General features: G+C 40.9%; 1 protein-coding gene across 7 annotated transcripts in view; it reads left to right on the plus strand.

The window, feature by feature from the left end:
• Window positions 1-13,239, plus strand: part of TPK1 (thiamin pyrophosphokinase 1) — a 284,460-nt gene that overhangs the window by 108,086 nt on the left and 163,135 nt on the right. For all 7 annotated transcript variants that reach the window (XR_009966076.1, XM_062625397.1, XM_062625401.1 and 4 more), the window contains one exon: window positions 4,989-5,058. Coding sequence is in view for 5 of the 7 variants with exons in the window: in XM_062625397.1 (XP_062481381.1) it covers window positions 4,989-5,058 (70 nt within the window). In the remaining 2 variants the exon portion in view is untranslated. The remainder of the gene's footprint in view (window positions 1-4,988; window positions 5,059-13,239) is intronic.

Consider the following 13,239-nt stretch of genomic DNA (forward strand, 5'->3'; position numbering starts at 1 on the left):
TGTCTATAAATGCATTTCCTTTGTATGCTCTCATCTTAGTCTGCAAGAATTGCATCTGTTCTGAGAGTCTTTTGCCCCACCTGAATTTGCAGGACTATTCATGGTGTGACAAAATACGTGCTTCTCTTCTGCAAAAAGCTTCAGGTCTTGTTATCTCAGAGCAACGACCTTCCTTTTTGTGTTTGATACGTCTTTTATACGCTGTCTCACAGTGACAGGAAGCATTTATGTTTACCAAACAAGAAAGTACAAATATAATACAAATAGTTTGCATAAGTTTTGTTTTGTCAGAATAATTTTTGTAAAACCATAATCACTAATGATGAGGCCTAAAATTGCTCTCTCAAGTTAAGTCACTGAGGGGAAATAGTTCACTGGTTCCTAACAGAAGAGACACCATTTAAAATGAAGGACATCATTACTCAGAAGGACTTTGGTTGCTTCATTCACATTGCCTGTAAGAAACTCTTTTCAGAGATATCATGGACTGATAATATGCTCTCAATGTAACTCTTCCTCAGCATAGCTAGAGCTTAAGGGTATTTACTCTTGCTGTTATCTCAGACACTACTGGACTGAACATACGCTACTCCCTGTAACTTGGGTAGCAATTGGCAGTGGCATTGAGTTCCCCTTCTGTACTCTTCCAGGAGGCATAACAATGAAACAGTGGATTTTCTGGTTACACCTCCATTCCCTAGTTCACTGAATGACATTGAGTTGTATCAGAAAGGAATCTGACTGATAGAAAAGGTGGTAATTTGACAGAGCGGGCTACTTCTGAGGAGTGGAGTTTAACGCAGAATAGTGAGGTTGGAAAGGTTTTGATTTCTTGTAATGCCAAGGGGAGCAGATTCACACACTGAGCTGGTGCTGCAGTGCTCTTGCACTCCAGTGCTCTTAGTGCCATGTCTTCTAATAACAGAAGCATGGCATGGTACCTTGGGGCTCTCCAGCTGAGCAGGATGGCCACGAACACGAGTCTCCTCTGCTTCCAGTTGTGCTGGCTGGAAAAGCTACTGCTCCCTATTGCATATCACAGCATCTTTGCTGGAGGTGTTGGTCCTCCTTGACCCATCAGAGCTCAGCGATCTACCTGGGTGACCATTTCCTAGTCTGGCTCAGTTCACAGAAGCAGGATTAACTAAAGGCCTTTAGAGAATGTCTTTACTGACTTAGCTGTTCCTAACATACTTAAGGTAGAGATTACTTCCATGTGCAGCACATGTGGGAAAATCAAGGGGTGTCCAGTAATGGGATGATAAGCTTTGGGTCAGAAGAGAAGGTGTGTGCAAGATCTAATGTGTTCTGGCTGACCACTTAAGTTATTCTTCCCTCTACAAGCCCTACCATCCATTTTGGTCAGATAACTTGTCTTAGACCCATGCGTGACCATAAGCACTTTGTTCCTGTGTCACTTTCCACCTTTTCATTCGGTTTTTCTTTCTCACATATGTTTAAATTGTAAACTTCTTGGAAGAAAGTGTCTCTGTTTTCACAATGCCAAACAAAACAAAGCCCTCATCTTGTTCAGGACTTCAGTTTCTGCTGAAATCATTAATGAGGTTTTGTGGGGGCCATTGCAAAGTGCCTAGAGACTTCCAGGTTTGCCTACACAGTTGCTATGGTGCATCTTGGCCAAATTGTTGTTTGTAAAGCAATTTTGTCTCTAATATAAAAGGCACTGTATAAAATCAGTTCCTATTATCTTTTCATAGAGAGTTTTCTATCTGAATTGTACAGGTGGAATTGCTGACTGTCTCCTTAAACACATCCAGGTAATAAGGATACATGTTCTTCCACCTAATACATATCATTACTTCTTATCAAGCAAGGCTTGCTTCATAGCTGTAGAAATAATATGATTTACTGGCCTCCAGCCAATCAGTTAATTACCTGCTAGTTACTTAAAGCACCAGGGGCTTTGGTTCATTCCGGTGTAAGTTATTAACTTGCTGGTAAAGGATCAGTACCTCATAAATATTTTCTCTAAATAACTTTCCAGTGCTGCTGAAGTTTAATTATTCTATTATTATTATTTATTCTTATCTATAATAATAAATGTGTGTGGGACAGCTTTAAATTGAAGTCATCTAAGGCAACTATTGTGATTTGAGATCCCAAACAGCAGCCCCATATCCATGCGTACAGCGTACAAGTGTGACAGGCCTGTTACTTAGGCACCTTCAGCTCTTTGGGAGAATCTCAGTAGTTTTACATGAACGAGACTAATGGAAGACTGACTTCTTCTATAATACTTGGGGAGCTTTGGTGATGTTGTTTTAAAACAAGATCAGGTGAAGAGATCTTAGGCCAGGCTTCGCTTGTGGTAAGTCCATTGAGATAATATACAGTAGTTAAAACTCTGGCTGTCTTAAAGTAAGACAGGTAATAGCCTCTTTCATCTCTCTTTCTCTGTATCTCGTCCCTTCTTTTTGTTTTCTCAGAAGTTATAAGCCACTTGCTTAAAATGTGGGAGAACAGATGTAAAAAGCACTGTTCCAGGAAGGAAAAAAACAGGGCTGTCTTTGCCTGGGAAGCATCCTTTAGGAAGGTTCTGTACCCAGTGTTAGCAAATAGTTTTTCTGTGGCCTTCTTACAGTTTTGACTATAAGGAGTGTCTCCATTGGTTACCTGCTTTTGTAGCTCAAGGAGAGAGAAGAGATTCTGTAATTGCTTATGTCCTAGGCCTCACTTAGATGCCTTATATCTGCTAAATAAACTGATGGACATGGCAGGTAATTTAAGGACAGGTACTACATACTCTTCTTGCAGTAAGCCATTACTAAAGTCTGTGTGACCTGAACTCCCTGAGAGAACTTAACAAATATGCCAAGGTGAAAGGAATTACATTAATCCAGTTTAAGGTGAAAGAAATTACATTAATCCAGTTTCAACTGGAGAGGAGAAGTTAAACGCTTCCAATCAAACAGAGTGGGTAAAAAGGGTTGTTGTTCTTGTCTTGTGATGTTTACATTCATCAGGATGGATGAGGAACGTGGCAAGAGCCTAACGCAGTGATTACCCATTGTAAGTGGCTGGCCAGCTACCATAATTTAGAAATGGTCCCACTTAGTGGAATTTGTCAGGACCAAATCTGCTTGACCTTGGGTTGTTAATATGGGTTTGGATGGTGGCTGAAAGACTGGGTGAAGTAAGACAAGGAGACAGAGAACATGGTCTGCCCAAGAGTCTGATTGCCATAGTGTGTAGTTGTGATACTATGAAGAGAGCAGGCGTCACAGGAGCAGTGCTAGAAGAGATACTGAGGAGCACAGTGCTTGTTCTCCTGCCCTGCACATACTTGGTGCCTGCAGGAAAAAAGCTGCTGTGCCCAAAGCTACCTGTGATGAGCTGGTATCTTTTGTGCTGTCCTGCTTGCTTCTTTTTGCCTCAAAAGCCTCATCCGAGGTCGCATGGTACTGCATGGTGGATATGTGCACACAGAACTTCCCCTGTTGTGGGAGTTCAGCAGCCAAATAAGAAAGAGCAGCTCAAAGATGGGAGCAGGTGTAGAGAAGAACTTTGTTCTCCCAGTTTGCATAGGCTGGCTAAGCTAGGGGCATAGGTGATTGTCCTCCTAATGAGTGCCAAAAGGAAAACTGTAGGTTTGTATCACTGCTGAGAGGTCGTTGTAACTGAGAAACAAACACCAAAGCAAAGCAGCTTTAGCTGAAAATTGGATTCTCAGCAGCAGGAAGTGCCTGATCTGAGGTTTTATACCTTTTTTTCCCAATACTTGGGCAGGCTGTTTCTTTCTTTGTCTCTCCTCTTTTTCCTTTTCCCCTCTTTCCCTCCGATCCTCTGATTTCCAGCCCTCTTGGGTCTACCGGTTGGTCTCTCTTTGCCTGCAGACCTGGAAGGAACACTGCTGACCTGGAAGGAACACTGCTGTAGTATAGACGCTACAGCTTCTTTTAGCATGTGTGCTGCACTTATCTAACTTGTGCATCTCAGAGCAAAACTGATAAAGACTGCTAAGACAAGATGGTCATTTTCAGTCTTTAACAGCTTATCATCTTTAATAAAGTCTCACGAAAGAACTGTGTGTTTAGTTATCTGGTGATTTATAGGGATGCTTATGAATAAAATATACCAAGTTATGCCTGATTTTGTAATATTCTTCAGCTTCTCTCTTTTCTCTGACTTAAGTCTATGTAAACAAAGGGATCACAGAAGAACTGCGTGTTTGTGCTTGTTTAAAATCAATTGGCACGTACCCTTTGTGGTCTGCAGGTTATGTGGAAGCATGGAAAATTATTGTGGTTTTGTTCCTTTTGTACCAGCATAGGTCAAGATTTAAAGCCAAGACCTAACCCACCTGCTTTTTATCAGATGATTCAAACAGTCTGTGGAACAGTATAGGAGCTGTTGTCATAGAATCGTAGAATAGTTTGGGTTGGAAGGGGACTGCAAAGGTCATCTAGTCCAAGATGACTTTGGACTGCAATGAGCAGGTCCATCTTCAGCTAGATCAGGTTGTCCGGAACCACATCCATCCTGGCCTTGAATGCAGTAGAGTGTTCATTTGTGTGTCATAGGAGGGGAAGAAAAAAGAGAAAACTGGTATTGTCATGCCTAATTAATTTTTTTTTGCCCCAGTTTTTATGCAGGTCATCGGTGAGCAGATTGCCAGGTTTAAATCCCTACCTGTTCAGAGAAGTACATACCCATCCAGGTTTTGAATGCTTGCCCCCATGCAGTTAAGCTGATGGGCAGTAGGTTAGGATAGATAGAAATAAGCTATTTGTGAAGTAGTGGCATAGACAGATGAAGATTAGACTAGTCTGATAAAATCATTTCAAATGTCTGTTTAGAGAAACAAGGGAAGCAGTCAAGCATTGGAAGATAAAAGCCATGTGAGATTTCAACTTTTTTCCCTATGCTGCAGTGAACAATTGAGATTACACAGAAATGTCAGTAATGGAGTAACTGGTTGTGTTTGTTTGTAATGCCAATGCATTGATGCTCTATTTCTTCACTTGCAGCTGCATTGAGAGCTTGTGCTGATGGAGGTGCCAATCGTCTCTATCACATCACAGAAGGAAGTCAGGACAGGTACGTTAATAGTAAACGTGAAGCTCTTGAAGTCATCTCAATGAAAGTAACATCTGGAGGAGCAGTTACTGAAGCAGCTGCCTGCTCTGTGCATGGTACTTTAACAAACTGTGGCAGGCAGTGTAGTATTTTCTCCACATTAACTTTTATTCCCAGCCACACTTTTTAAAAGCACACAGATAGCCTCAAATACCTTTTTTCCCTAAGCCCACTGGTTTTTTTTCTGCTTGAGACCTCTGCTCTAGGGATGTCTTATTTTATACATCCATCAGAGCTAGGCCTTTGATGCAGCCTTGGAAAAAACCTGCTGTGCCTTTAGCAAGGGTTGACTAGAGGAACATGTGATGCCTCTTACCTAGAGCTGAAACAAAGTATATCCTCTTCATTCTTCTTGTGAAGCCTTTGAGGAATTCTGCTTTGTCAAGTGAGATGGGTAATAAACTAGGAAGTCTGCTTTTCTTTTTGAATTGTTTCTAAATAAGCATCAGGGCATAGTACGTGACTAAAGGCAAGTGCAGATGTTATCTATAAATGTATATGCTGGGTGAGGAAGCATGACTGAAAGGAGAATATGTTCTTGTTTTCTGTAATGCCCTTTAAATTATAAATTATCCTAGGTTTCTGCCCCAGAAGTGTTGAGTTGGGCTTGTGATGCTAAATACTGCATTGAAGTCCTTCCTCATTTTTGTAGCGGAGCCATGGAACGCAGTGTGATCTGAGGTTACTAAGGATCTTTTTTGCATGTCTTTAGGATTTTCAGTTGTTTTGAGCAGGACTTCATAAATAAATTGCTTAATAAAAGAAAATAATGTGTAAAGCTGACTTTCAGGGCAAAGGCACGAGACAGGTATCTGGTAGAACTTACAAATGTATGAGCAGTTCTGTTCATGCAGCAGACTCTAACACGTATTTTGTGTTTCATCTCATGGCAAGTGTACGACAGAGGCCAGGGAAAGCTCAGTTTCTTCCTGTTCTTCGGAGTGAAGAGCAGAGTTGGAGAGGAAGACTGTAGTCTCAAAGTAAAAGTTAACATTTCTTGTTTTGTCACCTGTGGGAAGTTTGATGGCTGAGTTCTCCTCCTGCTAAAACTGAGACTGGAGTCTGTCAGGCACTACTAACCGTTGTAGTAGTATTCCTTCAGTAATCTTCTATTTCTCTTCTCCTAGTATTTGCTAACGGAGCCATGCACAACTTAATCTTGAGTTCAAACAGAAATGTGATTGACTTGCAGCAAGTAGTTCTCTCTAATATCTGATAATGGCGATGCTTTCCGAAGAGCAGCATTTTAGAGCTTTCATTTTACCTCCTCCTGTAACTCATTCATCTCTTCTGCACACCTTTATGTTCATATTAAATAAATATAATTCAGGGGAAATAGATGATTATACCTTGACTGACTAGCTCTTTCAGTTTTGCATACTTGTCCCTTGGAGTATTCTTTTTCTCTGTCTTTCTTCTTCTCATCCTAATTGCTTTGGGTAGGTATATTTTACCTTCAAAGTGATTTTTTTGAAGCAAAAAAAAAGGCCTGCATAATTTTGATTTTTGTCTTCAAAGAAATCATTCTGTTGGAAAGAATATTCATTTACTTCTCTCAAGTATTTTCCCTTAAATTCCCTGTCATTAAAGAGCTTTCTGCTCAGGCTCGACTCACATGCTGATAATTTTTTAATGCTTCCTTAACCTTCTGTTTAAAACTATTTTATTTGAAGCCCTGATATCTAATTGTGTTGTATCAAAACCTAAAACCTATAGTCCTTTAATTCTGGAGAGATTACTATATCTGAGAGAGATGTATAAAGAACTTGATTGATATTTTGGACTTGATGCTCAGTGACACCAAAGTGTGGGAAGAATCTTTTGGAATGGGAATAAATGACAACATTCTGGGGAAAGGTCAGCTGGAGATACAGCACTGTTAGAGGGGTGTCTTCCTCTGGAGATAAGTATTTGTTGCTGGTTTGAACAGTTGATCCATTTCCAAATCCTAGAAAAATGTAGGGCTGGAAATGACCTCAAGAGATCCATCCTTTCCGTCTGCTTCAAGGTGAAGGCATATTCCTGATGCATACCTAGTTAGTTGGGTCTTAAAATTCTTCAAGTGGGAGCCCCCCCCCACATCTCCCTTTTCTTTGCTTTAGGCTGAAATATGCCCAGCTTGTTTAGTCTTTCTTTATTGGTCATCTCTTTGCTTTTATTGGCCTCTCTTCAGTTACTTCAGAACTGTATCTTAAAGCGCTATGGCTGAAGCTAGGCAAGATGCTCTACAGAAGACTTGCCCAGGGCTGAACAATTCTTTAGCTTGCTTCTCATGTTAAGACCGTCTGTGCTGTTGAATAAAGAGCAGCAAGAGTAGATTTGAAGGCCCCTCATTTCCTGCCTCCATAGTTTTCCTGTTTTCTCCATCGTGTCTTGGCTTGTTTCTGTGCTGGAGTGGTTCATCTATTGCCATCAAACAAAGGAAGCTCTCACCTTCCTCTCTAGAACTGTGCAGGCTGGCTTAGCAGCGTGACTTCCGGTCATGACATTAATCTATGTAGTAGTTATGTATCTTCCTCTATGCTTGTGGTGTCATTTTTGTGATGTGTTTGGTTGGTTTTCCTATTAGTCTCCATAAAAACTAGCTTAAAACCAAACCTGAATTGCAATTATTCTTGCTTAAAAGCAAACAAACAAGCCCAAGAAAACCTTTGTTTTGTAACTACTGATGAGGAGAAATTGTGCTGGTTTTTTTCAATGATGTGTTAAAGCAAATACCTTCTAGGGCAGGAGCAGTAGGATGAGTAACCAAAAGGGCAGGATAATTTTCCTTAGAGAAGCCCATCCTTGGGAGCTGTCAGTGTTGGGGACAGAGGAAAGGCAGCAGGGAAGAAGGAATGGACTCCTGTGCTCTGCTGCATTTCTCTTGCTGGCTTTATAGCCCAGAAAGGTTATTTAGACTATGTCTTTTCTTTATTAATGTCAGTTCCCACTCAAAAATAAGGATTGTTGCTAAACCATTCTTGTTTGCTAAACATTTGCAGCTAATGAGACCTAAGGGGGAGTTACTGATCTTTATAGGATTTGTTTTGCTCTGCCTTATTCTGCCTGCCTTGCCTACCCCGTTGTGTATTTCCTTGAATCCCTGTGAAGCAGTTATCCACTTCAGCTAGGTTGTTGCTTATCTGTATCACACTACGGCGACTTCTTCCTCAACACTTTCTGATTAAATCTTAAGGCATTGATTAACCTGTGTGTCACTTGCTTTGGGGTATATGAAGGTGAAGATGCATTGAAAACTATCATTGTATTGGCACCTGTAAAAGCAATCATTAGAACTTGTGTCTCAGCTGCTGTTTTCTAGAGAGATATCAAATACATCATGTACTTAGGTTTTGCAACACAGAGCTTCAGGTTAGAGGGGTGCAGTGAGCCCTATAAGAGGGAGGATAATTCTATCATAGATACTGGCTTTCTGGGGTTCTCTTTAGTATTTCGCTGTGACAGACTTGCTACATGAGGTGGATTGCTTACAATCACTGAGAACATCACTTTTGCTATCCTTCCAGTTTCTTTCTGTGAACAGTATAAAGGCAAAGAGTAGCAGTGAAACTGAAAAGCGGTGGTATATTTTGATGTTGCGTTTTCTGCATGTAAAACATACATGAGGTGAACTTAAGTGATGCATGAAAATGCAGTATACTCCATTTACAATTGCAAATGCAATTACTATATAATTCTCTATACTGGGCATGCAGGGAGGCAGCTCCAAGGAGCTCTACATGTGTGTTTGGAAATTAGGAACAAATTCCATAAATGCTTCCAGTTCATGCAGCTGCTAAAGTTCTAACATGGACCTGAAAAAGATCATTTGGGAAGCAACTTCCATTCAGGAGTACAGATTGCTGCATGAAGTTTGTCTTTTGATGATGCCCCTCCACCCCCAAGCTTCTAAATAACTCATAGGTATTTAGTCAAAACTAATCAAGGGTATTGGTTATACAAGGTGATGCTACTTCTTTAACTTGGATTTAACAGACTATTCTGTGTCCTAAGCTTTGTGTTGAGAAGCTGAAGTGGAAAACAGAGGTCTTAATTGTACAGCTTTCACAGCTTACACTTACTGAGTTTTGTATCAGTGAATAAATGTAGGCATATGACAGATGTTTCAATGGTGACTACTCTTGAGGAGTTTCTTCTTGTCCGCATGCCTGGAAATGGTTTTCAGGATTAGCTACTCCATTACCTTCCCTGGAACTGAGATAGGGCTGAGCAGCCTGTAGTTCTCAGAGTTCTCCTTCTTGCCCTCTTGGAGACAGGAATGATGTTTGCTCTCCTTCAGTCTTCGTGTGTTTCTGCCAGTTGCCATGATTGCTAAAGGATCGTCAAGTATGGCCTTGCAGTGGCATCTGCCAGCTCCTTCCACACTCATGTGCATCCCATCTGCACGTATGGATGTATGTGTGCTATTTTACTTAAGCATTTCCCGACCTGATCCTTTTTGCACCAAGAGTACATCTTCCTTGCTCTAGTCTTTCCCTCTGTCTCTGGTGCCCTCGATTCCTGCAGGCTTGTCTTCCTAATAAAGACTGAGGCAAAGGTGGCATTCAGTACCTCAGCCTTTTCCATGTTCCGTGTAACCAGGTCCCCTGGCATATTAAGCAATGGGCCCATGTTTTAACTAGTCTTCCTTTCATCACCTGTGTACTAACAGAAGCCCTTCATGTTGTCTTTGGCATCCCTGGCCTAACTTCATCCATACCCAGTCAAAGCTCTGTGCGCTGTAGCTGCTCTCTCCTGTGAAGGGCAACTCCTCATCATCATCTTCCTATCCTGTCCTTCCTAAAAAGTCTTCATCCCCTCATGGTAACACTCCATCCGTGTTTCCTTGATCCCAACAAGACTGTAGCTCTGCAACTGCACACAGATCTCTGACTCATTGTTATTTTCTGCCATGCTGAATGCCTTCTCCAGGGCTTTATTTTGTCTTAGAAGTTTGAAAAGGAAGCAATAGGCTTAACCTCTGAATAGGAAGACTGAGCTAGTGTAACTTCCATGAGGAAAAGTTGCATATTTGCTGATGTGAAAGGTGGAAAGATGTCTCATAGTGAAATTGTCTGTCTCTTTTATGGCTTCATGCGTGCATTTTGGCAATTACTGAGGATTTGTAGTGCCAATTCACCAGCCATCTTTTCTTCCTTTGGTTGGCTAGTTCAGTTGTCTATTGTGACTTACACTGAACTTGCCTAATCTTAGCAATCACTGTCTCTATTGTCAATATAATCAAAAAAGAAACAGCTGGGCAACAGCTAGCAATACCCATATGTAAAATGAGATCTTTTGTCTTGTTATTCTCTCCTGAATAACCTTCTCCTCCTGGAAAAGTAGGTCCCTAATAGGATTATAGAGTGAGAAATTCATATATACTTCACTGTGTTCTATATTGGATTAGAAATAGGGTACTTATGAAAGTAATTAGCCATTGATGTAGCTTAATGTAGGATTGAGAGGAATTCTTTGCTTGAACTCTCCGGATTAAACTGGATATTGTTTTTGAGCTATTTTGTGTTCAGGCAAAATTTAGCGCACTGATGCAGAAATTATTGAATGAGCTTTTCAGAGTATAATGTTGTACTGGAAGACTGCAATGGGTTTTCCTTGTCTTTGAAATCTATCCATTGTATGTTTGGGGGAGGATGCGAGAGCCCTATACATGTGAAGTTTTTGCTTTACAAATGTTGATGTAAGGATGTGTTTCAGTAACGTTACAAAAAATGATATTGGCCTCAAATGTGAGGTCAAAGCTATTTGAAATGGCTTTCCCATTGCTGCTGGTGGCGAGGAGTTCAGTGAATTAAGGGTTTGCATTCTGAAAGCCAAGAAAGTTGAAAGCTAAGACCATGCTTTATTTGTCAAAGGGCTTAAGGAGGTCTTTTACATCAGACATTTTTGCTTGACCTAAGAACTGTAGCAGTGTTCAAAGATCAAAATCGGGATCTTGAGTTGATCCTAATCAAATCTGCAGGAGTGTTCAGGAAGCTCATCCCTAACCACAGTCAGGTCCTTTAGGGAATACCTGACTTGGGATCTGTTTTTCAATCCTAGCTGACTTGAGAAAGCAGCCAGGCACCAACACATTTCAGAAAACCAAAGCAACCTATTTCTCAGTGTTTGGAAAGATGAATCCATTTGAAGTTACCTACTGTGTTTATTTCAGGTAGTGCAGATGAGAAGCTCTCAAGATACGTTCAGATCATCTAGGTTTTGGCTTTTTTCATTTCTGTCTTCAATTTAATGACTTTCACTTGATTATGTTTTCAAATACATTTGTATTCCAGTGGCCGTGCACTGTAAATACAATTCAGAGCTTGTTTCAGAAACAATCAAGTGTTGAGATACCAAGAGATACTCACAGAGTCAATCCTCAGTTTAACCGAAGATTAGCTTCCTGTATTGGGAGGTGTTTCCTGAAAGGGCAATAACATCACGAGGCATATCAGGCTTATTTGGTCTCTGAATCAAATGCTCACAGAACTGATGAGAGGTGAAAATCATTGGGGCTTTTTTTACACTGCTGGGTTCCTCTTGATATTAGACAGCACATAAAGCCAGATTCAGGAGTATGGTTTTTTCCTGGAGTTGACTACATCACTGTAGTGCTTTATATCTATTCAATTACTCATCAGATGCTATAAAAGAAACATCTTGGAGTTACATAGCCGTGGTTTGGATTTAAGTCAGACTTTTAGGAGGGGCAGAAGCACTGTGTTTTGCAGATCACACAAAGTGGAGATACATTTTGAGGGGGACATCAGCAACCAGCTGTAAATGTTGTTTCAGCTCGGTTTACTTGGAGGTGCTTCTAATTGTAGTTACTACTATATTCCATAAACCATAACAGGAAATGGAAAAGGGCTTTCCCATCGTTTCCGCAATCTGAAAATCAAGTAGCAGATTATCATCTACTTAAAACACGTGGGCTTATAAATATCAGCAGAATTTAGTTGAGATTAAATTACTCTTGAATTACTTATGTTGAATTCTTGTTGCTTTTGGTAGCCAAGATGGAAATTGCAGACCGACAGTAACATTTACACTGTGTGTATGTGGTAGCACACATGCCTCGCTTCTTTTATTTTGGGAGACGCTGCAAGTAAGTTACTCCCTTAGTACAGGACCATGCTTTCTTCACAAGAGAAGAGTTAAAAAAGAAAAGCACTCTTAGGTAGAACTTCTGGATATGATTCACAAGTGACAGAGGTAGAGGTACCAGGTTTCATCTCGAGTGAGAGTATTATCCACTGGTTAAAATGGAGAACTGGGAATCAAAACCTTTGTTTTGTTCCCAGTTTGCTCACTGAGCAAATCATCTCAGATTCTCAGTCACCTTCCACATGTGGGTAAATACCCTTAAGAAGGGGTAAAATGCTGCCCTTTTTCATCTGGGCTCATCAGAGTTTCTGATAATTCCTTGTAAAAAGCTGAACCTGTAAAAGGGCCGGGTATCATTCCTCCTAAAATCAGTATTTAATAAGGAATAGTAGGTCCTAGGTGGAGGCAGACTTGATCTTCATGAGCACTTCAAGGAGATGGGAAGGATGAGGACAAAAGTCTGGCTAGATGGAGTGATGGGCAAATACAAAAGAGATGGACAGCTTGTTCAGACAGAAACCAGGTCTCCTGGCTGCCAGTGAGGTGCTCTGCCCATAATACTGTGCTGTCCCAGGAAGAGCATCAGAAGCCAAGTTATAATTCCCAGTCGGGGAAATAAGAGGTCACAATTTGTCCAGAGCAGTAATTCAGGGTGGGGAAGGAAAAAAAGTGGCTGAGGAAAGGAGAATATAGGGACACTTACAGTTAATCCCAGATCTCTCAATCAGAGAGCTTGTATTGCTTGAGCTGCTTCTTCACATAGCTGTATCTGTGCCCCAAGTGTACTGTGGGTAGAGAAATCACTCCATCTGGGTGATTTCTGGCTTTATGACATGGTAAAAATCATTTATGGCCACCCCAGTGCTAGAAGTTAGGAGTTTGTAGTGATAAAATACCCGTGCATTGAGTCACATCAGCTTGGAAGAGAGTCCTGAGCTGGCCTAAGAGCACTCCGCACTTTATAGCGGTTTGGTTTGTTGTGCCTAAGGAGTAATTCTAGGATCCAGGAAAAGCTGGCTCTGTGTGTAGTGTTAGGATGAAATGTATGCC

Source organism: Pezoporus occidentalis, unplaced genomic scaffold, assembly GCF_034315485.1.
Source record: "Pezoporus occidentalis ecotype Australia unplaced genomic scaffold, CSIRO_AGI_Poc_V1 ctg28, whole genome shotgun sequence".
Classification (NCBI taxonomy): domain Eukaryota; kingdom Metazoa; phylum Chordata; class Aves; order Psittaciformes; family Psittacidae; genus Pezoporus; species Pezoporus occidentalis.